At 54.2% G+C, this 26,798-nt stretch overlaps 1 protein-coding gene across 3 annotated transcripts in view; it reads right to left on the reverse strand.

Annotated features, from left to right (window-relative positions):
* SDK1 (sidekick cell adhesion molecule 1) overlaps positions 1-26,798 on the reverse strand; it is an 885,268-nt gene that overhangs the window by 44,724 nt on the left and 813,746 nt on the right. For 2 of the 3 annotated variants that reach the window (XM_072753252.1, XM_072753254.1), the window contains exons 33-35: positions 18,917-19,052; positions 17,286-17,345; positions 15,150-15,251 (exon numbers count right to left, since the gene is read on the reverse strand). In XM_072753252.1, the coding sequence (XP_072609353.1) occupies positions 15,150-15,251; positions 17,286-17,345; positions 18,917-19,052 (298 nt within the window). The remainder of the gene's footprint in view (positions 1-15,149; positions 15,252-17,285; positions 17,346-18,916; positions 19,053-26,798) is intronic. The other variant, XM_072753253.1, reaches the window with a different exon arrangement.

Consider the following 26,798-nt stretch of genomic DNA (forward strand, 5'->3'; position numbering starts at 1 on the left):
AGTGCTAGGCCATGCTAGGCCATGCTAGGCCACACTAGGCTATGTCAGACTGTGCTAGATCATGACAAGCCATGCTAGGCCATGTTAGATCACGCTAGGCCATGTAGGATAGTGCTAGGCCATGCTAGGCCATGTCAGATTGTGCTAGATCATGACAAGCCATGCTAGATCATGCTAGGCCATGCTAGATCATGCTAGGCTATTATAGAGTGTGGTCGGCATGCTAGATCATGCTAGGCCATGCTAGGTTTTTTTTACTTTCTGTAACCCAGTGATTTATTATTTGGGTAGAGCAATTTTTAACTGATAACTTGAGGATCATTGCTAATATTTGCATTTAACAAGAGAGGTATTTGTTTATATAATAAAAAAAATTATACACATTCATCAGTTCACTTTAATGACGTCAACATTTTTCTGGCAAGCAGTTTTTCTGATTTCCTGTTGAAGTAAACAGGAACTAGAATTCTCTACTGTAGTTTATCTTCTCAGCAAACTTTGCCAACACAATCTGTTCCTCTAAGCCAGGATACCTGGAGACAGACTCCAGCTCTGGATAATTATCTAACCTCTGGGGTCTCCGCAATACATAAAGGAGGCTTAAATGGATCATAGTTCTTCAACTCAGTGGGGGACAAGTCAAGACAGAACAATGAGTCAGTGCAAGAAAGTGGAAAAGGAGGGGACTCTCAAAAGGCGAGCAGAGCCTGGAAACACAAAGGCTTCATTCACTTCTGGGCAGGGGCACTGTCCCCAGAAGGAAGACAGGAGAATCACTGCCGTCACCAAACATGAAGTCCAAGGCCCAGGGCTTTGCAGGTGGCCGGGCGGCTGCCAGCCCTGCCCCGAGAAACTCTGGGTCTGTAAGCAAGCCTTCCAGTTAGACACCACACAATAATTTTTTTTAAAGCCTATAACAGAATTCAAAATGAGAAGACAATGTTTTATAAATCTGTAATGAACACAAAGACATGGATCTTCTTTTCTCAAACCAAAGTACCCCATCTCCAGGAATCCACAGGGCTTTTTGCTCTAGATGAGAACACCTAGTTTGCCGGCTGCTGGGGTTGCAGTGACCCATCCGCAGGGCATGAGCACAGTGCTGAGGGCGGCGCGGGGGTGCCTGTGCAAGCCTTCTGTCTGGGCTCACCTCACCTTCCTAACCCCAGGAAGTGGAGCCACCTTTCATGTAGGGGAAGACCAGGGTGAAGAGAGGCCTGGCCCCAGGTCCTGACTCACACCACACTCCCAGCCTCTCGGCCTGGCTCCCAGTGCAGTGCCAGGGGAGGGAGGGGGTTCAAGGCCACATTCCTGGGGTTTCTGGAGTGGCTGCCCTGCCCAGCTCTATCTCACACAGCCTGATGCCTTTCCCTTGAGCTTAAATGCCTGTCTCTTCTCCAACCACCTCACTGCCAAGCCAGAACCAACATGACTCTAAGGAAGCTTAACAAGAGGAATCAGGAAACGGGTCCCAAAAACCGTTCTTAAAAACAATCAATGCCATGGACTCCATGCTGCAGAGGTTGCAGGTGGGAGGTCATAGGAAAAACCCTGGGTGGTGAGTTTTAAGATATGGGCTCAGACTGTGGGGCTTGGGACACAGGTCAATCTCTCAGAGCCTCAGTTCCTTTAATAAAATAGAAGAAAATACCAGATGTAATGGGTTTCAGAGACGAAATGAAGTACATTTTGAGAAGACAAAGTTTAGTGGCCAGCAAGGAGGAGGCATTCTGGAAGGTGGCCTGACAGAGTGTCTTGCTCCAAGCTCACTCCCTGCACTCACTGTCCAGTGAATCGCCCAGCAGGGGCAGATGGTGCACTGGTCCTGCATGGGTTGTGTCCCTGTAGGGACTGTCACCATGTGCTGACCTGTTAAATGTCTCTCCCCTTGCAGTTCCTCCACGAGCCAGGAGCAGCACAGGTCTGTCCTGGGCACTCTGCCTTCCACAGCCTTGGACACCAGCATCTTGGCTGGTGGAGATGCTCCACGGTCCCACCTCCTGGTACTCACACCCTCCCTCATGTAATCACCTCCTGTGAGTACTTGTTTCTGACCAACAGATCGTGGCAGATGTGGCAGGTGGCGGCACCATGATCGACTTACAGGACACCATGCTTCTCCACAACTAGAGCCTGTCCTGCTGGCTCTCTGTCCTGTCCTCTCGTGCCCTCACTCTGATGAAGCCAGCAGCCATGGTGATGCCCCCCTGGAGTGGTTTGCCGTGGCAAGGAGCTCAGGGAGGTTTCTGTCCACTGGCCCATGAGATGGAGGCCTGCCAACCACCACGCAAGTGAGCTTAGAAATGGGTCCTTCCCTGGTCCAGCCTTCAGATGAGATGGCCGCCCTGGCTGCCAATTGGATGAGACCCAAGCCAGAGACACAGCTAAGTTGTGCCTGAACACCTGGCACTCACACACTGTGATGTAGCACACGTGTGTTGTTTCAAGCAGCTGTGTAGGGAAAATTTGTTATGCAGCAATATAACCAACAAGCATGAGTTCCTCTAGGAAAGGCACCCAGCTGAGGCCCAGTCGCTGTACATCCTGGGCTCTGACAAACGGGCCTGAATTTGGGGTAGCCCCTGTGCTAAATGTGGGATTTCATGATGTTTAAGCGATAACCCACTGTTGTGGCCAACCCAGCCCAGACCCAGCGCAGGGCCTGGCACTGTGAGTTCAGAGGAAGATGGCTGCCCACCTTTGGTATGGTAGATGTGTTGCAGGAATTACAGGAATCTGGAGCAGTGTGGGGATTTGAGAGGGTCTATCACTGGTGCCTCCAGAGCAAGGACAATGAGGAGATCGGTTGGGTGGGTGGGGGCTCAGACAGAGTGAGCTGGCCCATGTGGGGAGGAGGAGGGGTGCCCCAGGCCCAGAACTAAAGGCAGCGAAGCTTCCTCAGCTTGAGATATGGGCTAGTCAGCTGTCACATGGCACTGAAACCCTAAGATGCTGGCTTTACAAACTATGGTTTAAGAATAGTTGTTTAAATAAGAAGGGAGATTGGGGTCCCTGGGTGGCTCAGTCGGTGAAGCGTCTGCCTTTAGCTCAGGTCATGATCTCAGGGTCCTGGGATCGAGTCCCATATCACACTCCCTGCTCAGTAGGGACCCTGCTTCTCCTTCTACTCCTCCCCCTGTCCATGCTCTCTCTCTCTTTCTCTCCCTGTCTCTCTCTCCCCCTCTCTCAAAATAAATTAATTAAAAAAATAGGAAGGGAAGTTGAAACCAGAGTTTCAGACTCATAATAGCAAACACATTTCTCTCACTGGTATTTCAATGATTAAGGTGAGTGCTGGGCAAACCCAGCGTCTGATCCCCACCAGTGATGCTCTCTGCTTTCCACCGTCCCTGATGCCATCAGCAGCACGGCGGCTCAGTCGCTGCCCCACCCCTGGCAGGAGAAGCAGTGGTGAAAGCCACTCAAGCAAATCAGCTATGTGGCCTGCACCTGTTGTTGGGTTTTCCTCCTTGCCTGTAGGGTGAGTTCCCATCAGAGCAAGGCCCAGGCCCCAATAGGCCATGACTGCACTGTGACCACCGGCGGTCTGTGTACCACAAACCACAGTCCCCAACTGATCAACTGTATCCTATTCAGTTTGTATCTGCAAAACTCAAGCTGGGGGGGGAAGATGTTTGTTCTCGTTTCACACCTTAGAAAACAGTCTGAAGGGCTTAAGCTGTTTATCCCAGAACAGGTTGGATGTGAACTGGAGTCTGCATAACTGGAAGGCTCTGCTGATCGTCAAGGACAAGCATTAGGAAGTTTTCCGTGGGGGTGGCCCAGGTGGTTCAGCGGTTTAGCGCCGCCTTCAGCCCAGGGCCTGATCCTGGAGACCTGGGATTGAGTCCCACGTCGGGCTCCCTGCATGGAGTCTGCTCTTCCCTCTGCCTCTCTCTCTCTCTCTCTTTCTCTCTCTGTCTATCTGAGTAAATAAAATCTTTAATCTTTTTTTTTTTTTTTAAAGGAGGAAGCTTTCCGTGAAGAACCAGAGAACACTTTAAGTTTTGAGGGACACACGTCTCTGTCACAGCAACTCAACTCTGCCTTTGTATGGCCAAAGCAGCCACAGGCAGAATGTAAATGAATGGGCATCTCAATAAAACTTTATCCACAAAAACAGGCACTGGCTGGAGTTGGCCCCTGGGTCTGGTCTGGGGACCCTGCTCTCTGAATCAGTAAAGCGAGGATGCATGGCAGGGCTGGGAAGAGGGTCCTGCTAAGCCACTTGGTCAAGTACAACGAGTGCTGGAATGTCCCCGGCCACTAGCCTTATGAGCCTGTCCCCATCACGTAACCCTGGAACTGCCATACATGAGAGCCACCAGGTTCTGGCCGCTCAGGATGCCTGTGGAGATTGAGGGAGAGGTGAGTCTGCACATGCTTGGGCAGGCAATGGGGGGCCCTAGGGAGTCTGGGGAGGCAGGTGACATGATGCAAGGAGCCCCAGGGAGAGTGAGGCTGGCCCAGACTGGCTTAATCCATGGTTTTCTCAATTTTGAAAACCTACGTCCTTCTCTTCTGATTCTGATCCCAGTAGGACTTATTTTATAAGAAAAATAGCTGCCTTGGATGAGGTGGCCACACTGGTGTGTCCTGCTACCACTGACCAGCTGGGCATTCTTGGAGAACCCTCTGGAAGCTTTGGTGCTTCAGTTTTTCTCACCTGTAAAATGAAGGTAAACTCTGAGCCCTGTACCTGCTGGGATGCAGAAAGTCTGAACTAAGACAAAGGACACTGCAAGAGGGGAACAGGGTGTCTCCCCCCAATTCCCACTCTTCTCCTACATCCCAACATCAGGACCCACTGTGTCAGACCCCCAGAGTTCTCCAGGAGAAGCTCTAGGTCAAAGGAACAAGGTTTAAGAAGTAAGTGTACAAGTAAGGCTGGGGAATTAGGTCTCCAGCAGGGAAAAGCCTCAGCAAGCATCCACCCTTGGAGAGCTGGGGAGACACTCCGGGGTTGGAGCACTTTCAAATCCACTCCTTCATCTGGTGCTGCCAGAAGCCAGGTGGGTGGCACGAACACCCCGTCCCCATGTGGCCAGTCTGTTTAGTCACACACGTGGCGATGATGCCACCCTCCTTCCCAGGATGAGCCGGTATCTATGCATCCAGCAGGCATGCCAGACCACACGGGGCTCTGTAAGGTGTGAAGGCCCCACAGTCCATAAGGCTTGACCCTGGACACCCTCATCCACTTAGAGATCCCAGGAGAGGCCATCTCTCTCCGCCCAGAGTGTGGGTTGCTTAAGGGCAGGAGCGGGTCTTCCCTGCTCAGGGGCCTCTTGAGCTGTGGAGTGAGTGGGCTCTCAGCAAAGATGTCTCCACCCATCACCCATGTGGTACTGAGAGGAATGTCTTGAGAATCTGGCCGAGAACTTGGTGTCTGGATTGCGTGATGTTTGGGATCCTTTCCAAAGAAAGCATTAGGCCTTCGAATATTCTCTATAACCTTCCTACATCGATGGAAATTAGGTTATTAGAAATGTCATTTATCTACCAACATTTCCTAGGCCCCACGTCCACTAGGGAAGGCAGTAATCCAGGCTAGGAGGCTGCACAGGGAGCACATGGCACAGAAGAGGATCACACAGAGCTGGAGAACCAGGTGACGCTCATAGTGGCCAGAGATGCTGCTTGACAGGAAGAGTCTCAGTGCTGGTCTCAGGACCAGATTTTATATTTCCCCTACAGACAATGGGGGATCTACTGGGGGGTTGAAACAGAAATGGGATGGGATGAGACTAGGTTGGGGAAGGATCCCCCGCACAGGGTGGGGAGAGTGGGGGGCTGTGGCGATTCTGGAGGTTTCCATGGGTCCCCATGGCACCCCAGCACTGACCAGGCTGTGGGAAGTGCCCTCCTTTCCTGCTCCCTCTTCCAGGGCCGTGTCTGGCTGCACTGCCAGCTTAGTCTTGGGGTCCCTCCTCCATCAGCCACCCCCTCGCCTGCTCAGCACCCCATCCCCCCATGCACTTGCAGGGGCTTTCGAACCAGCACAGCTGCTTGGTTCCATTGTCTCCTTCCCCTGTGGCCTCAGGATGGGGTGTCCTGGAGTATGGGATGCTGAAGACACCCTGGAGGAGGCAACAAAGGCCAGAGCAGTCCCTCACAACTCTCCCTGGCTTGAGGAGAGGATGGGCATGCTTCCCACTCCCTTACCAATATCTGCCCTCCTGCTGGGGTCAGGCGCAGCGACGCTAGAGGATGCCCCTCTGTGGGGACTCTCCAGTCTGCACTCAGAGGCCATGGCTCCTCAGGAGTTTGTGCATCAAGGTTGTAAACCACATGCTGTAGCCCCAGCGGGTGAGAAGGAGCCCCAGGAGCTCCCAGCACCTTCAGACTGAGTGATGGCCTCTGAGCATCCACAGCTCATCTGGGAGCCAAAGACAGCAATCCTGCCTGGCACACAGCAGGCTGTCACGTCCCAGCAGATACTTGCTCTGTTGTGATCACCTGTGTGTGAGTCCATGTCTCCACCTGCACACCATGCAGTCCGCCGCACAAGAGACGGGACCCATCACCTACGCTTCGTGTTTTCATGCTGTCACGACTCTGCGTCCCACACATTAGTTATTACCTGGAGATCACGGTAGGTGATGACAGGGAGATGCTGTGGGCCAAAGTGCCATCGACTCTGGGCTGCACACCGTCTCAGGCCAGCAGAGCTCCAAAGCCTTCTCTTGTCACCTGAGGCTGGAGCCCAGCTCTACTTGTCACTAGGGGGAGCTAAGACAGCGAGAAGCGGTGCCATCTCTCTCTTCTTCCAACCAGCAGCAATTAAAAACCCAGGACTTACAGGAAAGGTAGGGCTCACAGTTCACAGTAAGTTTCTCATTCTTTAAAAATGAGCCAACCACACGTTCCAAGATGCTTTGCAGTCTTGTGAAGCGACACTCAGGCCCAGAGCGACCTAAATGGTCCCTAAAGCACCCAGATGACTATAGTATGTGACCGTATGTGTTCCCTTTTGGCAAAAGTTGTGACAAAGAACAAAGGTCCCACATGGGGTGGGCTGCTGACCTGACCTCTCATAGGTGCTTCCCACCGGCCTTAGGAGAGAGTCCTGACTCCCTCTTTTGGAGGAGGAACCAGTCAAATCTTTTTTTTTTTTTTTTTGAAGTGACAGTTGCCATGTCTCGACAACCAGGTGGGCCTCGGGGCCTGGCTGCCACACGTGGGCCAAGCACAAGCTGTCGGGCTGACAGGGCTCACAGTGACAACACTATGGGGAGGAGTCTAGCAGGTGACCGGTGGGGAGGAGCCAAGTGCAGCTCCAGTGAGGGAGGTGAAGTGGAGGGGGGGGTGTGAAGGGCAGTTCAGAGAGGGACAGCCAGCAAGATGACCGCAAGGCACACTTTCCCGCCTGTTTAGAACATAATACACATTCTGTAAAACCACCAGCAGAATTTGCCAAAATGATTATAAAGTTTCTAAAAACGGCTCAGAAGTTTTGGAAAACAAAAAATAGGGCAAGCACCAGTGTAGACGAAGAACGTATAATGAAGTGGCGTGACAGCGGGGTTGGCGGCACCAGGGGGAGCGCAAGTCACAGGAACCTGAAATGCGCTCGAGAACCTTGGGAAGAGAGGTCAGTCCTGGGGCGGCGTCTCTTAAAACCATCCACCCACAAGCTCCCCTTGACCAGGCACCGAAACAAATCCGGAGGCATTAAAGAGTTTATGGGAAAACGGAACCGTGAAAAGTTGGGAGACACTCCAGGTACTTGCTGGGCTCCTGGTCAGGAGATGATGCAGCCGAGCGACGGGTTTGAACATACAATTTTAACACACTAAAATGAGTGAAAAACAACAGAAAGGGGAAACAACGGGCCACAAGTAGGGTCGGACGGGATGTCCTTAATGCATACAGAGCTCTGACAATCCCCTCCAGTATGCTAAGACCCCATGAGAAACGTCACCGTGTACAGTCACGGGCATTTAATGGCAGAGTAGTGATTTAAGGGTCTGCGGATGGAACAGTAGGGAGATAGATTTTCACCTGACAGATGAGCCGAGATCTAAAAGTGGAAGCAGAGGGGCCATAAGACCCGTCCTGGTCCCCGTTGCACGAAGTGTCAATGAGTTTAAGTTTCTCCAGGCAACAAGCGCTCCTGTCCTTTGAGCCAGGGACTCTGCTTCTGGTATTTTCTCCCAAGGAGACAATCAGCGAGGTTGTAAAAGATTCACAACAGTGTTCACAGAGGCTTCACTTATGACAGCAAGGCCCTGCACCTGGCACCCCGCACCAGTGACCCCGCCCACGTGAAACAGCTGGAGTAACCCCAGGGGTGGTTTGCAAGGGTTCCCACCACCTGGACCCAGCGCCAGCCCACCCCATCCAGTACCACCTGCCTCATCCAGGGGAGGCATCACCTGGCCCTGGCTCCTATTCCTTATACAGCAGTGAGCTCCACTTGCCTGCTCCCCCAAGCCCCTCCTATGGAGAAATTCTGGAGTCCCTGCTCATTCCAGCCCCAGGAGGAGGCCCCAGCTGCCATTTCAGACCTGACTTAGGTCCACCACTGCCAGACCTCGATGTAAGGGGCAAGATCTGGAGAAGCCTCTGGAGGCTAAGATGAGGCATCTACCCTGTCCGCCGAAGGGCTGTGCCCCACGCTCCCTGCAGAGGCCATGCCCTGGACCAGCGGGACAGAGGGGACTGGCGGGTGTGGAGGAGTCTCTAGCCTCTTCCTTGAGCAGGAGCGGCTGTGGCTGCCCTCAGAGCTTCCATGAACAGGTAGGCACACATGGGTTACATTCACACACATTCATAGGAAGGTGCTGGAGACGCTCACGGAGGGAAGGAGACACAGCAGCCAGACTCAGGGGAATAGGTGGCCTCGGGCAGTGGGCAGGAGAGAAGGGCTGCACAGGCCTGGCCATGCTGACTCTAGGGGGATGAGACCTGGGGGTATAGTCCCAGTCTGGCTTTGCCTAGGGCTTACTGTGTGCCGGAAGCCTTTGGGAGTGGTGACCTGCCACCCTTGCCTACTTCTCTAGGTGGCAATCTCTATGATGGCAGCTTTTCATGGTAGAAAGTCAAAGGGTGAGACTGACCTGTGTTTCCTGCCCTGGAGCAGGACCACCTCCCCACGAGGCCCCTGCCCATGCACCCCTCCCTTCCACGGCAGCCTGACTTTCCCCAGGGGCCCACAGTTCTCCTCCTCCTGCGTGCCCAGTGATAGCTGGAGGCCCCACAAAGCCATCCAATGGCATAGTGGACTGACCACTGACTTTGTGGACTGTGCAGTGTGGCCCATCATCCGGGGACCAGACCACAGTTCTGGGCCCATGGCCAGGCTCTGAGCATCAGGTGTGTGCGGGCCAGCAGCTCAGGCCTGGGCCAAGCACTCGGCTGCCTCAGTCACTTCCTGGGCCAACACTACTCCTGGCCGCCATCACCCCATCTGCCCAGAGCTTTCTGGGGTTTACACTGGCTTTCCTCTCCTCTGCCACGACCAGCTTGGCTCTGTAGATGGGCCTTGTTTGAATTGGGAGAGGGAGCACATTCTGCCTGTAGAGCTGGCCCGAGGCTCAGAGGGGGAGCAGCGCTAGACGCTGTCAGGAGCCGCTCCCTAACCCCCCAAAGTGCAGATGGACCTACACCTGTCCGTGCATCCCTGGGCCAGGCACCAGGCCAAGTACCTTTCATGCTCAGTCTCATTGAATCTTCACCATGACCCTATGACAGAGGCACCTGGGCCTGCTGCCTCAGGAATCACACCCCAGTTCACAGGGGCTCTAGCAACACCCATCAGACAGCTTGGTAAGAGCCCACCAGCTCCAGGGCCCTTGGCCCTCGGCCCCTGCAGCGGCCGTCGGCAGCAGATGGGAGCAGAGTGGAGTCCATGGCTGCCAGGTCCTGAGTGGGTAGCTGGGGTGGCAGGCCAGGGCAGGCACCGATGGGACGAGGGGCCCCTGCTCTGTGAGAATGGGGCTGTCATGCCCCTTCCCTGGCAGCAGCGTGTGTGGGTGGGGTGGTCTCTGCTTCCACAATCCCCACCGTCCGAGCAGCGAACAGTGCTCTGCCCCCGCTGGCCCCCACAGAGTGTTCAGGGTGAGGTCAGTTTCTGGTCAAAGCAGAACAACAGTCAGAATAAAAAGCCTTGGACTTGGTTTGGGGCCAGTCAGGTCTACTGTGCTGTGTTTTATTAGAAGCCCTCATGGTTTCCGAGCTCCTGGGTCCTCAGATGTCTATCCTCCTTGAATGGGCAGGGGTGACAGGGCAAACGGGAGCTGGGGCTGAAGACTCCCCCCTGGGAACTTCCCATGGGTCCCTGGCCCCAGGTTCCCACCCTCTGGGATGCTGCATGCTGTCATTTGTCTCTGGTGTCTGTGCTTCTGAGCAGGGGCGCCAGGCTTCAGAAAGGAGATTCCTTTCTGATCCACTCGTGTCCCTCCCTCCCCACCCCTTGCCACAGCGATCCAGGCAATCCAGAGTCCCGAGGATGTCGGGGGCGGGGGGCAGGGAATTGGAGGGGCTTTCTGATTCGTGGAGCAGAGAGCACAGGCAGACCACAGTTGGCAAGTGCAGAAAGCTGTGTGTACAACGTGTTCCGGGCAGAGGAGGGAACGCACAGGCTGTGCCTGGAGAGAAGGAGGAGACCGCTACTCCTCACCCGCAGCCCCGGCCCCTGGCCCGAGGTGTTGGCCCTGAGGCTGGGCTGAGGAAGCCTGGGGATCTTCCCAGAGATGGGAGGCAAGACCAGGGATTCCAGGCGACACAGCCAGGATCTGTTCCAGGGCAGAGTAGCCTGGGAGGCCTGGAAACACCGCGGGGGCTGATGTGCCCACCCGTGTCTCAGGGCAGGAGGGTAGCCTTAGCCTGAATGTAGGGGCCCATCCTTGAGTAGCACGTGGCTTGAAGGCTGGAATGTGGGCAACACCTGGAACCTGGGAACACACAGATGGGCCTAGAGACATCACTGGGGACTGCTGGGACAGCAGCTGTGCCCAGATACACACAGTCTCTGCACCTTTCTCAGAAGCAGCTCTGGCCACTAGGCAAACACCGCCATGCACACTGCTGCAGGAAGCACCAATTCCCCCGGGATCCTCCCTTCCATTTGGTTCATATGGCCCAGGTAGAGATGACATTGTCACCTGCCTTTGGGGACCTCAGGCCATTGGACACTGCATCTGGTCTGCAGATGGGCGTGTCACTATAGGCAAACTCAGGAGAACCAGTGGGTTTCCTCTGCAGACATTGTTGAAGGGAAGCTGACTTCCTGGTGCCTGGAGTTGCAGGGGCACCGTGACAAGGAGCCTGACCAAGATAGGAGCAAACTGACAGGAGAGTGGAGCCAAGAGGGGACATCAAACCAGCCAGTTAGGGTGCTGGATCCAGCCATACTTGAAGCTGTACCCAGGATCTTCAAGTTTTCTGTTACTTGAGTTAAGAAATGATTGTTTCAGCTTAAGCCTGTTTGGGCTGGGCTTTTATCTCCTGTAAACTGGAGTCCACACTGATGTGTAATTTTCACCAGTTTAATGCTTGGGCTCAGATATCAATTTCAATGAGAAATTTCCTCAAAATTACTTTGTCTCCATACGGTGAAACAGACTTAAACATTGCATATTTGGGCTAGACTCAGAGGCCTACTATAAACACCTTGCTTTACAAATGAGGCCAGGGGGAGTCAAGTACCTCACCCAGGGTCTCAATCTGTCATTCACAAATACTGATCCACCCTGTGCGGTCATATTCTGGGCAGGACAAGTGTGTTAGGGGCAGGTAGAGTCAGCATGCAGACCTCAGTGTCCTTAGACTTAGCTCACAGCACTCATGTACCATGCCGCCTAATGGCTGGGGCCCAGAGTGGTTAAGTGACTTGCTCAGTAACTGAGAGCCCACTATGCATGGTGGACTCCCCTGCGGCTCCAGAGTGGTTAACATGTACACTGAGAAGCCTGCTTCCCTGTCTTCTCCACCCAAATACCAAAGACTTCCTGATTTCAGCACCCGGGGCCATGGCCCTGCTCCTTCCTGGGATCTACATCTCAAGGCCCAGAGCAGATCAGTGCCTGTGTCCACCTGACATGGGCAGGCAGGTCTTGCCCTTTCTCCCCCAGGGTGCACAACACACCGTCTCCTGGTGTCCCCTGGGCTGCTCTGCCTCGGTGCTCTGAGTCCTCGACTGGAAGGACTCAGAGCACCTGCATTTTGGTGGAAGGAGCCAACATACAAGTTCCTTCCCTAACTCCATCCCTGCACCCATCTGAGGTTGTGTGAGGGGAGCAGAGCTGCAGGGCCATGAGCATCCGATTTTTCCTGTGTGGTTCTTTTGAGAGTCCCCTTTGCACAGATCCTAGCAGGCTTCTCTGGTCCCTGCTCCCGCTGCTGCCTATGGGCTCAAGGGCCAGCATTCCACCTGCCTGCCTTCCAAGAGTGTGCTCCTGCATCCTGGCCAGCACCCCCCCTTGCCCAGGCACTGTAGGAGGCTTGGGAAGGACACTCAATGGAGAGACACACCCACTGCACAAGTGTGTGGGTGGCAGCAAGGGTCCTGGGGTCACAGCTCTCATGGGGCAGATGCCACCATCGCTTGTCACCTTGCTTCAGGATGAGGCATCTCTGTCCCCCCCTCCCCAACTTATTCCCACCTGCTCTGAGTTGTGAATTCCACCCACTTTGTCTCATCCCATCTGGGGGCTTCCCAGGATCCTGCAGCTGCTCTCCTGCCTTGTCCTCATGGGAGTTTGGGGACCTCTATTTGCAGGACAGTAAAGGCATTTATGTCCCCTCCAGTCCTAAGCTCAGAATGAGGAGCATTTTGAGATGAGTGGTGGTGGTCCCATGAGGAGGAAGACCAGACAGTCCCATCCGATAACGAAAGGCAGAGATGTTTTCACAGTGCCCGAGAGTCTGGGCACAGCGGAAGACACCTGGACATATACCTGGGGAGGGGCTCAGAGAGAGCTTCCTGGAGAAGAAGCCCCCGGAGTCGGGTCCTGGGCTGGGGCAGGAGGAACTGCGTTATGAGGGTGAGCAGTGTTCCACGCACTTTGAGTACAAGACTGCTCAGGATACTTTAAAAGCACTTCTTAGCACCTCCTGCAGGTGCACTGAGCGACACAGCTGGCTCCTCAGAGCGAGTGCGTTGGGTCAGATGTCCCAGGAGCCCAGACTGGATGGGTAGGGCCCCCTTTCCCTTCTGGAGGTTATAGGACCCAGGAGGCTGATGGTGGGAGATGTGGGGAGACAGCATGTGGAGCAGGTGCATGCCAGGGGGAGGCGGCCCCGAGGAGGGCCTCTAGGGAAGAGCTGGGGAGAGGACCCCTCCCGGAGAAGGCAGGGTGATGAGGGGCCTCGGGGAGCAGGAGGAGCCAGCACCTGGCCTCAGGGCCTGCCTGGCTCGCCCCCCCACCCCGCCCCCCGCCCTGGCTGCAGCCTCCACGGAGCCTCCTGTCTGCTCGGATGTGATGTCAGCTCAGCGCTGCTAGAGAATTCCTAGTGCCTCTCCTCACAGAACCGGGATGGCGGGGACAAGCCAAGAGTTCATCCATGGATGGAGAGAAACAAAACATGGTGCATGCCTACAGCGGAATGCTCCCCAACACCCGTGAGAAGGGACGAGGGGTGGACACGCACTCTGACCCGACCCTCAAAAATGTGTTCGTGAAAGCAGCCAGCACAAGAGCACAAATACGGCGGGATGTTCAGAACTGGAGATTCACAGGGTCACTTCGGGGCTGTGGCACCGGGGAAGAGGGACGGGGAGGGGGGACAGCTGGTGGCCACGGGGCCTCTCTCTGGGAAGGGGAAGCTCTGCCCATGTGGGGCCTGACAGTGGTGCTTCGGGGTGGTGGGGACGGCAGACTTCACACTGCAGGCATTTTACCCAGAGACCACCGACCTGCTAACGCGGCAAGGAGCACGCAGCTGGGCTTTAGGCCCATGGCGACCTGGCTGGCTGACAGGCTCCTGGGGCCTCCCTGGCTCTAGTCCTTTCCTCTGAACATCTGCCCTCGCCCCTGGGACTCAGGACTCCGGCTCTACCTCCAGTACCGGAGGCCTTGAGAGCAGGTCACTGCTGGGCAGTGCAAGTGCTGTGGGTTCTAGCCAGCCGGCTGGGTGCCCCCTCAACCCACCCCTGTGGTGGCCAACATGGGCCTAGATGCCAGATAGGACTGGAGCCTTGCCCTTCCAGAAAATGTGTGCCATGTCCCCTCCCAGCCCATGCTCCTGCTCGGCCTCGGTGGGCTCCTCTCTGAGGCAAGGTTCGTCTGCCCAGCCCCACCCCCCAGGCCCTGACTAACCCCTGGGGACAAACGTACAGAGACACCAACGGAAGCTATGCTCCACACATCTCATTTCACTCATTCTCACTTGGTGCAAATGTCGCTTGACAATTCCAGAAAAATCTTGCTAAGTTACACCCCCAGGAGTGTCATTTGGTTTCTAACAGTAACATCTCTAAGTTTCAAAAGGTCACCTGACTCGTTTCTGCAGGCTGGCCCAGCGGCCGAACCTCCATCTCCGGCAAGTCTGGGACTCTGTCCTCAGAGGGAATTCCGCTGACTCCTGGCCTGAAGCACGCTCCCGACTGCCCCAGCTGATGCAAGCAGGACCCCGGCAGAGGCAGAGGGGAGTGGGCAGGGCCCTCAGGCGAGAAGGGAGCCCAATCTGCTCTCAACAAGACATGACGTCTCTCTGTGAGCCTCCAGAGAAGGGACAGGCCTCGAAACAAACTCAGGGGTCGCATCTTATCTAAAAGGGGTGTAAGCAATGATCCATATGGCTTTCAGAGACCCAAGAAGGGGCCATTACCAGGAGGTCAGGCTGACGTGGGTGCCGGGCCACTGCTGTGGCCCTGCCAGGGACCGTGGGTGACTGAGCACAAACATCCCTGGCAGAGGCCAAGGTCCCCACATGCCCAGAATCCCGTGGAAGCAGCAGCTTCTCTCCTGGAGCACGTCCTGGTACTCACAAGGGCTCCGGGTTTTAAATAAACCTTCTGGTCTAAAAGCAAGACTGGACGGCTTTCTCTGGCTGCCGGGACGGCCCAGCCTTTGGCAGATCCCGTCCTTCCCAGTAGTGACCTGGAACCTCCTGGCCCGCCAGCACCTCAACACCGGCACACTGCTTGAGCCCTGAGAGTGCCAGACCGGGCCTCCCGGAGGGCACCCCTGCCCGGAGCTTACCGGCCTCACCAACGAACACCTCCACAGGCGCGCTAGCCGGGCTTTCGCCGATGATGTTGTAGGCTGTCAGGATGACCTCGTAGCGCCGGTATTTCTTCAGATCTACAGGTGGAAGGAGACAGGGTCAGCTGGCCCAGAATCACCTCCCTGCCTTGGAACCACACGGAGGGGGTCCATGTCTGCCCAGGAACCCCGGGGCAGGCCGTGGGGGATCCCCAGGGGCCTGCGGAGTGGCCTCCTCCTTCCCTGGCCCCAGACTAACAGCCACGGTGCTAAGCAGCAGACCTGTCCCACTCTGCGCTCAGGATAAAGGTGGCAGCAAGGTCCTCTCCCGGAGGAAAGAATGGAGGCGCCACAGCCTGATGCAGGCTTGCCTTTGGTCTGGACTCTTTCCATAAGAACAGATGGAGAAAGATTCCAGCATTTAAGGGGGAAATATCCCGGCAACGTAAAGGCCTCTGAGTTTTTAACAACCACGTCCTGGGAACACAAGGGCGTGTAAAGCCACGTATATAGGGTTACACAGGCCAAGCACGAGCGACAGGGTGAAAGTAGCTGATTGTGGAACCTAAACATTCTGGAAGGTTCTCTTGCTGGTTAATATTGCTTCTTCATTGCTTGGCTTGTGGGGGGGGGGGGCGCTCCTGCCCAGGTGTGGCCCCTTGAGCGAATAGTGACTCATGCCAGGCTTCAGATGTTGCCTCCCAGGGAACCACTGGTTAGCAGAGGTTCAGTGAATGGGAACACCAGGTTCCTGCCCCCGCTGGCTTTGGGATGTGCCCGCAGAGTGGGGCAGGGACCCTCCCTCTCCTCCTCTCAGCCTTGCTGAAGCTGGGCTGCCTTCTGGGGTGCATGCAACGGCTTGGCCTGTCAGTGCCCATCCGGGACTGTGCAGCTCCTCAGAGTCAACTGAGACAAGCCAGGGTGGACATGGACACTGTCGTGGTCAGGTCCCTCTCCTTCTTCATGACCTGACTGTAAAGCCGGGAGTGAGGCCCAGCCAGGGAAGCCTCATCTCTGGAACCCAGGCTTCTGACTCTCTAAGCTGCTTCTGCATTAGGAACGTCGCAGGAGACAAGGTGATGGGTGGAGTGGTGGCTGGATGGGGACATGGGACGGTAGAGCCATGTTTGGGGGAGTAGTGTGGAGCTGAAGATGGCTGGTGTGCTTCCCACCCTGGCCACCAGGGCGGGGCCAGCTACCCCGGCACTGCTGGGGATGCAAGGGGATGCAAGGGGATGGTGCTGGCAAGCCCTGAAAGAGTGCCCGCACATAGTAGGGCCTTGGGAACGGCCAGCTCCTCTCCCTCCCTTCCTTTGTTCACGTTCCAGTCCTGGGAAGTTCGCCACATGGAAGGGAGTCACACTGTGGGGCCCCCTTAGCCCTGCATTTGGACCATGGAGCCCTTTGAGGACCAGGAACGAGAGGACAAGCAGCGTGCCATGGCCAGAGGCAAGGGACAATGAACGGGCAGCCAACGTGGGGTGAGTGCACGCTGTGGGGTGCTACTCAGCCTTGAAGAGGAAGGGCTTCCTGTCTGCACCCCCCAGGGATGAAGCTCGAAGGGGAAGCAGCCAGACGCGGTAGCACAGGCATTGCGTGCAGTCCCCGGAGGCCTCAGGCGCAGGGACAGAAAGGAGACGGTGGGCGCCAGGGGCTGGGTGCAGGAGGGTGTGAGGGCTTAGCGGGGACCGCACCTCACCTGGGAGATGGGGAGGGCCCCGAACGTGGCCGCTGATGGTGGCACAGCAGCACGATCGGGCTTAATGTTCCTGAATTGTATGTTCAGAAATGGCTACGATGGTAAATTTTACGCATGTTCTAACACAATTAAATAAAGAGTAAAAGGAAAAAGCAGAAGGGAACCAGACAGGCAATCTGGCTCCTTCGGACTTTCCCAAATTCAAATGTCAGCTGTCAGGAAAACACCTTCCCAGTCTCTGCTTCTAGAAGTTTCCTTTCCTGTCTCCCTGATGGTTTGGTGCGTTGAGGAGCATCATTAGAAAGGGGGAGTTCCAGAAATTAGAGCCATTAATCCAAGCTGCTTTTCACTTGGTCCACTGAGAGGCCAATTGGCGCTGGCCCCAGCCTGCCCCGCGGTCACGGCGCCTCCCGCTGAAGGCGGCGCGCACTTACGTGTTAATTCATATGTCGTTAACGTGGAGCTGCTGTTCACGGTCTTGAAGCTGCTTTGGGCTATTAGGGGTAAGCAAAGCAGAAAGGCAGTTAGCACGCAGGGAACAGTTACTGCAAATGATGTCTGCAGGAACGGAGGGCTGGCGCCTGGCTCGGAAACCACAGCCTCTACACTTTCTGGCTGCCTGTCCACACCGCAGCCTCTACACTTCCCATTAGCTCTCTGGGCTTCCTGTGCTGCTTCCCGGGACAGCCGGGCAGCCCGGCCCGCGACAGGTGGGGCCCATGCTCACCTTCTGACGGAGTGGATCAGACTAGTTATCTGGCACATAACGCAAATAACACTAAAGAAGACAAGAAATGGGTTTCCCCCAGAGCGGTAACTTTTCCAGATACCCTGCGGCAGGCAGCAGGCACAGCTGTTGGCTTACCTGTGCTCAGGTAAGAGCCCTACTCTGATGGGGGTGAGCGAGCCACAAAGTGCGCCTGAGGCCAGGTGTATGGACCTAACCGCATCCTGGGTCCTCTCACTTTGTTGTTATGATTTCACTACAAAGCCCAGGGAAATACTGTCAGGCTCTCAGCATGGAATTCCTGGGGGTGGGGATGGGGTGTGTGGCCTAGAGCATGGGAGACAAATGAGCCACTTCTTTGGATCGGCACCACTCCTGGGATAGGCAGGGTCTGGCTGCTGCCGGTCTGCGGCTTGTGTGGCCCCAGCAGGCCCAAGGCGCAGCCTGCTCTGGGGTGCGAGGTAGCCGAGAACAGGGATGCGGTCCCTGAGCCACACATTCTGAAGCTACAAGGATGTTGAAGGGTAAGAAAGATCTTCTGTGACACTGTTTGGGGGATGCCCTCTGACCTCCTGAGAGAGGAGGATGGGGGAGAGCCAGTGGCCTTTCCAGAAGTTCCGGAAGCTGCCCCAGCTGCTGTGGTATCCGAGTCATACCTGAGCCAGGGGGACTGGGGAACATGGCTAAGCAGGTGGATCGTTCTGGGTAAGAGGAGCCACCACTCCACATGAGGGCTGTGCATGCGCCATGAGGCCAGGGAGCCCCCTGACTTGACCCCATCAGTGCAGCCGGCACTGACGGCCTCTCTCCATTCCCTTGGTCCTCTGTCTACTGATCCACTTGGTGCAGCAACATGATGACCCTGGAGGGCCTGGCTTGTCTCCTCCCTCCCTGCACGCCCCCACCAGCCTCATGCAGGCAGGTGCTCCTCGCTGGCTCCATCCAGGAACCCCTTGGCTCTCCCCATCTCTAGACCATTTAGCTTTCCCAGGCCTTGTAAATCACATCTTCCCTGTGTCCTCAGTGAAATCCCTTCCCCCTGACAACCTATTTCAAATGGTTCCTCCTCCCCTGTGAAGCCTCCCTTGATCTCTGCACTGGGTGGAAGCCACCAAAGCGCAGAAGCCCTCTATGGGCCACCACCTCTCTGTGCATGCCTGGGCTTCCCCATAGACCTGTCCACTCCAGTGGCTGTGCTCACTGGAGGCAAGCCAGGTCTCCTCTGACCCTCCAGGGCATTTCCCACCATGCCTTGTAGGTAGTGAACATGCACAAAGGTTGCTCTCCTGGGTGCGCAGTGCGGCGCCTGTGCAAGGATGGATGGGGAAAGCGTCTCACCTGTGAGTTCGGCCCGTAAAGCCGAAGGGGTTTTGAGTGTCTTGGACACAGTGGCTGCGGATGCCTCTGACTCCAGCTCCCGGTAGTAGATCCGGTATCCCTGAAGAAGGCCGTTCAGGCTCTCGTCTCTAGGAGGCTGCAAATAATGTAATGGTCAGCCCACGGGGCATGGCCACCTCTGCTTCAAGTTGAATCAGCCAACGGCGGAGGAAGTCAGTGGTTCTTGGTTGCAGACCAACAGATGGTTCTTGGTTGCAGACAAAAAGGTAGGTGCCATGTTCATGAAGAGGAGTGCAGGGAGCTCCAGGTAGAGGGTCAGGTTTTGAGAGCCTGGGTTTTCTGGCGCCTGTGTGTGGGCACTGGGCATCTTATCCCATGTGCAGCCCGAATATTTGTATGAGCCCCGGGCTAAGGCAGGGCATTATGGCCCAGGTCGCAGATGGGTGAGGAAGCTGCCCTTGCCCGGTGAACCCAGAACTCAAGGGGAACTATGCATATGGGCTGGTTCTGCATCATCCACTGGCTGGCCCCACACTGTCTCTGATGGCTACCCAGGCTCGTGGCAGCCCACTTACTATTCTGCACACCAGGTCACCCCCACTCTGCCCTGACTCAGACCTAAGCGGGAACCCCTGTGGCCCCTCCCATGTCGGCTGGCATACACAGGGCCTAGGGTAGGGTAAGTGCTCATTCGATGTTTAGATACCCTGTGGAACATGAACAGTGGTAAGACAGGCCCTGAGGCTCAGAATTTAACCCACGATGGGATGCTCATCCCACTCACGGGGATGCCCAGCCCACATTCTCCCTCCTGTCAATTTCTGTTGACTAATGAGTTTGGGGAAGGCTGCAGCCACCATAGTGCCAGTCGGCGGTCAGGGTCTCTGGGACCCCTTTCTCCCCTGGGATACTCAGCAAATAAGGACAAGAACCATCAAGGCTGTGACCAGACAGATGAGCAAAGTGCATGCCTAGCACCCTGGTGCCAGCAGGGTCATGAAGCTTGTCCAGGGACAGGGATGCACACTGAGTTTCCTGAGACTCCTATCCTGCTGTCTCTAGGGTGCCCCCAGTGCCTTAGTAAACTCTGTCCTGGTCCCACAGTAGAGGCCACAGCTTTGTTGCAGAAAAACCCCCTTGTTGTGGGTTGAACTGTGTCCCCTATAAAAATAATGTTGGTGTCCTAACCCCCAGTACCCTTGGATGCCACCTTATATGGAGACAGGGTCTCTGGAAGTGATGCAGTTAGGAGGTCACACTGCAGTAGGGAGGGCCCTAATCAAATGGCTGGTTTCTTTTTTGGAGGGAAATTTGGTTTTATTTATCAAAGTTTTCAACGCACTTGCAATTACACACTTCTAGAAATCTACCCGCCATAGATGTTTGCATATATGCAATCCTGAGCAAATACATGCTCAGGCTGCCAATCCCTCGGTAAGCCCCAAAGGAAAGTCTCTCTGGGTCTTTTCAATGACACCCCAAAACAACGGGACTACCTTCAAGCTTGGAGGTCACTAATGGCAAAGCTGTTTGCAAATGTATTGGCAAACTTTGGACACATGAACATGAATAAGGTATTTTAATAGCTAATTCAGACAGGGAGTCCAAGTTTCTACCAATTTTGATGAAGTTCCACATTATCAGTTGCTATAGATGAAGACAAAGCATATTTTGAGAAGCAACTTAGTATCCAGCAATCATTTGACAAATACTGAGGCAATAAGAACACCCAAAGGTCCTTCTAAGAGGAGGGAAGTTTGGACACACCCACAGGGAGAGCTTCACGTGAGCATGGAAACAGAGGCTGCAGCGATGCATTGAGATGTTGTGACTTATCAGAAGAATATCTAGGTAGTCGCCCAGATGAGCAAGATATTTTTCTATACACGTCTTTGGTCCAGAGTGGCAAAGGTGTCTCTTGTCATGTTAATGAGTGACATTTAGATGTCACCTAAGGATATGGGCTGGCCTCCAGGAGAACCAACCTTGTGATCAGAGGGTCCCACCCTGACTTCTGGGGAGGGGAGAGGTGCTGGAGGTTCATTCGATGGCCAATGACCAATACTTTAATCAGTCATGTCTGTGTAATGAGCCCCCGCAAAACCCTGGAGGACGGGATCTGGAGAGCTTCCACGTCGGTGAAAACATGGAGATGCAGGGAGAGGGGCACACCTGGAAACCCCCCATACCTTGTCCTGTGCATCTCGTCCATCTGGCTGTTCCTGTTCATTATGAGCTATATCCTTTCATAATGAACTGGTGATCTCATCAATAAGATGTTTCTCTGATTCTGTGAGCTGCTGTGACATATTTGTCAAGCCCAGGGAGGAGGCCATAGGAATTTCTGATTTACAGCCAGTTGGTCAGAAGCACAGGTGACAACAATACTCGTGATTGGCGTCTGAAGTGGGGGGCAGCCTTGGGGACCAGGCCTTTAGCCCGTGGGATCTGGTGCCTTCTCCAGGTAGAGAAAGGAGGTGAGAACTGGTGGTGAAGCCTAGTCTGGGGAGTAAGTGACAGGCTGGGGTTCTCTTATGCATTTTACTATTTTATTAAATTTCCCCCTTTTCTACCAACTTTGATGAAACCTTAGTGTTTGAGAGGCCTGGTGCATGACTGTGAGGGTGTACCCTGCGTCCCTTGCATCCGGGGTCTGCCCCCGCCCACAGACTGTAGTATGCCAGACCCTCCCTTACACGGGCTGTTGGTGACAGGGTTTGTGTTCAAACTACTCCCTGCAGCACTCACAGATCTACGCTCAGAACAGCTTTTAGGTCCCTCAAACCCTGCTTTGAACACTGGTTCTAAGGAGGTAGGGGCCCTTCAGCATTATTGCTGATTGGTGCCAGATATGGTGTCAGTGGGTGTGCCTCCCGCAGACGTGGATCATGAGGGGACTGTGTGCATACACAACGTGCATACACACTTGTCTCTTCATAAGAAGACAGGGTGGTCAAGGCAATTGGCCACCTCAGCTCTAAGCCTGGTTTTCTGACTGGCCACAGTGGAGAATGAAAATCCTAATCCCACAGGGCATCCTTAAAATATGGCTATTACAGCATTGCAACAGCTTATTTAACCCCCTTCTTCAAGAAATATGGTGCATGGAAAAAAGTGATGTGTAAGAATTGATTTCTCTTCGTCTTATCATTTAAATTTTACAGAAAGGATATGGGAAGTGACCTCCTGCCAGGAGGGCCACCTCAGCTCTAAGCTTGGTTTTCTGACTGGCCACAGTGGAGAATGAAAATCCTAATCCCACAGGGCATCCTTAAAACATGGCTATTACAGCATTGCAATAGCTTATTTAACCCCCTTCTTCAAGAAATATGGTGCATGGAAAAAATTGATGTGTAAGAATTGATTTCTCTTCGTCTTATCATTTAAATTTTACAGAAAGGATATGGGAAGTGACCTCCTGCCAGGAGGGCCACCTCAGCTCTAAGCTTGGTTTTCTGACTGGCCACAGTGGAGAATGAAAATCCTAATCCCACAGGGCATCCTTAAAACATGGCTATTACAGCATTGCAATAGCTTATTTAACCCCCTTCTTCAAGAAATATGGTGCATGGAAAAAATTGATGTGTAAGAATTGATTTCTCTTCGTCCTATCATTTAAATTTTACAGAAAGGATATGGGAAGTGACCTCCCACCAGGAGGGCAGAGTGACATGCTCCTCAGATCCCAGTGCTTCTGTCCCTTGGGATAGTGGCTCGGTGCCCGGATGTGGCCGTGGGGAGCCGGGAGAGCTTGGAGCCCTGGTGTTTCCCGGCAGCAAGGATGGGTAACCAGGCAGAAGAGCCCCTGCTGGTATGCATCTGCTCACACCACACGCACCACGGGAGCTCAGGGGGTACCATACGGGGATGTCTCCTGTCCACATCCAGCCTTCCTGGGTACTCTGGGAGTCTCAGGCCATCCTGGCTGAGCACCCCCAGGCACTGTGCTCGAGTGGAGCAAGGAGGCAATGGCAGGGGTTTGGGCAGCAATGATGAGACACACTGCAGTTCCTTCCCTGGGACCTGAGCTGACCTGAATCCATGAGATGAAGAGGCCAGTAGGCAGATGACCCTTGAGCGGCTGGGTCTATTTAAGTACCAGCACAGCAATGTCACCACTGGGTCACTTCCGCAGCCTCCCTCACAGTACAGTCGGACCCCCTGCAGGAAGGCTGTGAAGCCCTAGGGCCTGACTCTGTAGAGGCAGAGGCCTGAGATTTGTTTTTTTTTTTTTTTTTTTTTTTAATTTTTATTTATGATAGTCATACAGAGAGAGAGAGAGAGGCAGAGACATAGGCAGAGGGAGAAGCAGGCTCCATGCACTGGGAGCCTGATGTGGGATTCGATCCCGGGTCTCCAGGATCGCGCCCTGGGCCAAAGGCAGGCGCCAAACTGCTGCGCCACCCAGGGATCCCGAGGCCTGAGATTTGATGGCTTGAGGGTAATTCGCTCTTCACACAGAGAGAAGCTGAGGTTTAACTCACCACAATTAACAAGCAGGAAGTTGGGAGTTTGGTCACTGGGGACCAAACGGGGTTCTGCAATAGGCAGCAGACACTCCATACACATTCTGGGGCCAGCGGGTACAGGGGAAGGGCCAAGGCCACGGATCCTGGGCTCATGAAAGTTTCTAGCCAAGGAGGAGAGAGTGATTTCGAGGTGCAAGCAGAAGAGGCTCCACAGAGATTCTGGGACCTGCCTGCATGGGACTCAGAATTGGGCTTAACCACACTTTCCATTCCTAGAGTTTGGAGTAAACCCATCTGTCCTTTGTGAAAGACTCTGGATGTCCTGGGAGGTGTCTGTAGGTCTCTGTGTCAGCTCCATGTGCCACACAGAGAGTTCTAGAAGCCATGGGCCATGTTTAGGCTCTGGATTCAAGTCCTGGCTCCTTGCAGTGTGGGATTCAGTTGGTGGCTCACCCTCCCAGGCTCAGCTCTGTAACCATGGCGAGTGGAAATCTGGCCAGATTGTCTCTAGAGCCTCCTGTGACTAAACAGAAGGTTCTCTTCAAGCCACAGACCTGTTCTCCAAGCCCTTGGCCTTGGCCATACTGTGCCTGATTCCACGCTGTTTCTGATTCCATGCTGACCGAAGGCAAGGCCATGTCTGTGTCTTTTTGTTTCTATTTCCCTGCAGCACCTGTGAGAGGCTTTGGTCACGGCAGATGCTCACTCAGTGCCTGTGGGAGTGAGCTGGATTTGCTGATGTTCAAGATCACCCCATTTACAGTGAGTTTCATCCTGGACTGGTCATCTGCCCAGAGATGCTTGAGTGCAGGAGGCCCTAGAAAATCTGGCTCCAACATGCCTCCCTTTGATGCCTGGTGCTGAGTCTCAGGGGCTGTCACACCTCTGGGACTTTGTGACAGCTCTGGGTGATGCCCAGATGCCTGTCTCTGCCTTTTATCTGGGGTATGTGTGTGGGAGCATTCATCCTACAAAACCCAGTCAAAAGTCCCTCCAAGCTCCCCTGGCCAGGGCTAATTGCTCCCCCTCCACTGTCTTCCCATCAATGCATCATACAGCTCAATCCCGGAAACAGAAGTTCTGTAAGGCCTGGAGTCTGTCTTGTCCACCTTTGGGTGCTCGGCACCCTACACATGAGCTGGTCTTCTGTGCATGATAGAGTCTATGTGAGAAAAGGTACAAACCCTAAATACATCCTGAAGAGGCCACGCTGCCTACTCCCTTCTGTCCAGGCAGCGGTCACGCTCTTCTTAGTAAGGCTTCTATTACAGCACTGAGTCCACCCTCTGCTAAGTCCAACAATGTGCATGATATGGTTTATTGCTAAGATTTTTTTTTTTTTTTGCTAAAAAAAAAAAAATGGCCTCAAAATCCACTTAGGGAAGTCTACAGCCACACAAGGGGGACTGCACTTGCATGACAGGCTATATGAGCCACTGGAAGTTTCAGAACAGCCAGCTGAAGTGTTGTGACCAATTCAGAAATGCTGATGTCTATTATGAGCTACATTCAGTGTGAACACAATACTGCCACTGTCTAGAACACACGCTCAAATCCTTAGATTTCAAATAGCACTGGACCTTGTGAAAGGCAGAGATTGATTATCCTACCAGGAAAAATCAAACCTGACAGTTTCTATGAGGAGACATTTAAGTGGGTCAGCAGCCTTGAAATTACAGACGGTGTTCGCATTTTTAAACAAATTACTGGGAAAAAAGGGGGTTTACAGGTGAAACATTTCATTTGGAATGCAAATCTATATTTAAACATAGTGTCTTTGTTCTGTTCACTCTGATTTAGTAAATTACTCATAATTTTAATTATACTTCAATTGCCTGGCAGTTGACAGGCATTTATTTGTACAATACATCATATTGACCACCTCCTGCTCTAGGCTTCTTGCAATTAGTTTGTTCTACTGGGCTCCGAACGGGGACAGCTGATGGACACACATGCCAAGTTTCTTGGGTACAGCTACCCGCCACTCACAGAGCTGTCCAACCGAAACCACGGGGCTCGGAGCTCTGCATGCTTGGGGAGGGGGTGGATAGGATGGCGGGGGCCTGCAGCCACTGTGTGGAGGTGATGGTCTGTCCCAAGCCTCTGTGCTGCCTTTATAGAAAAGGAGCTTACCTAGTTACTGGCAAGTCAAAGGCCGTGTCTATAAAGAAAATGCTAATTTTGTGGTAGAATTTAGCACTTTTCTACTTGCCAGTAGAAAAGACCAATCTTTGGTTGATTGAGTTAGTGGAAGGTGGGAAACAGAAGCTCTTGGGACCTTGAATTTCCATTTGGAATGTCTCTTACCTCCCACCAAAGGCCCTATTGGGAGTCCGGGGTGTGAAGACCTAATGGGCCTTGCTTCAGACTTTGGAGGTCACTTTTGACCTGTTTTTACAGAGGAAGAAGAGGGAGCCAGAGAGGCCTGTTGGGGCTACAGTCACCCACTGGCAAACTGGGGCCTTTAGACCTAGAACCAGGCCCTTTGTCACTTAACTGGGGCCCCGAGATAAGCTCAGGGGACACGGCTTTTCAGAGGCAGGGATGGCAGCTAGTGCCCATCCTGTCCCCACTCTCTGATGAGGCTAGAAACTACAGAACACCAGGTAGCAAATTTCCATGTTCATTGGAAGAAATTTGAAACTGTCTCTTGATCACCTTCAAGGGTTCTCTCCGAGATGCGTCACTTGGCAGTAGAGTGAAGAAGGGGCCCACAGCCACTCCAGCAATATCCAAAGATTATGTGTGTTTCACGGAGCCCAGCTCTGTCCCTCGTGGAGCAGCTGTGTTAGGTTCTGTTCAGTTGAACTGCATGGAACTTCCACCTGCGTTCCTCACTCCTGGTCAAACTGCACATGAGTGGAACTAATATCTACTGATGCCACTGAGTTGCCACATAGGGGGAGGCAGCGGGAACCTTCAGTAGTTAGGAGCCACCACCTAAGAGTTCAGGAAGCCCCCTCATGGCTGGCGTAGGCTCCCCAACCCTGGTCTTCCTGCCCTGACTTCCCACCCATTAGCAGCCCCAGGAAGCCAGGGGGTGCTCCTGACTTGGCACTGCTCTCCCCTTTGCTCCTTGCTGGGCACCAACTCTCACTTGGAGGGGTCTCTAGCATGCTCTGTCTCAGCCAACAAGGCCCGTGGAGGACAGGCTCCCTGAGGGCGCCCATAGGCCCACCCATGCTGTTTGGCCCCTCCCTGTCCAAGGGAAGTCCTGCCAGCCCTCCCCTCTTGCCAGCCTCTGTTCCCAGCAAAGCATGGCCTCTGCCTCTCCAAGGCCATGTCCAGACCACAGTTTGCACTTGGTTCCAGCATCACCTGGGCCCCTACGTCTCCTGACCCTCAAACTGTCCCCTCTCTCCTGCTTGGTCTCTGTGTGATGCTGGCACTCTCCTAGACAATCTCATTAACCT

This window comes from Vulpes vulpes, chromosome 3 (assembly GCF_048418805.1).
Source record: "Vulpes vulpes isolate BD-2025 chromosome 3, VulVul3, whole genome shotgun sequence".
Classification (NCBI taxonomy): domain Eukaryota; kingdom Metazoa; phylum Chordata; class Mammalia; order Carnivora; family Canidae; genus Vulpes; species Vulpes vulpes.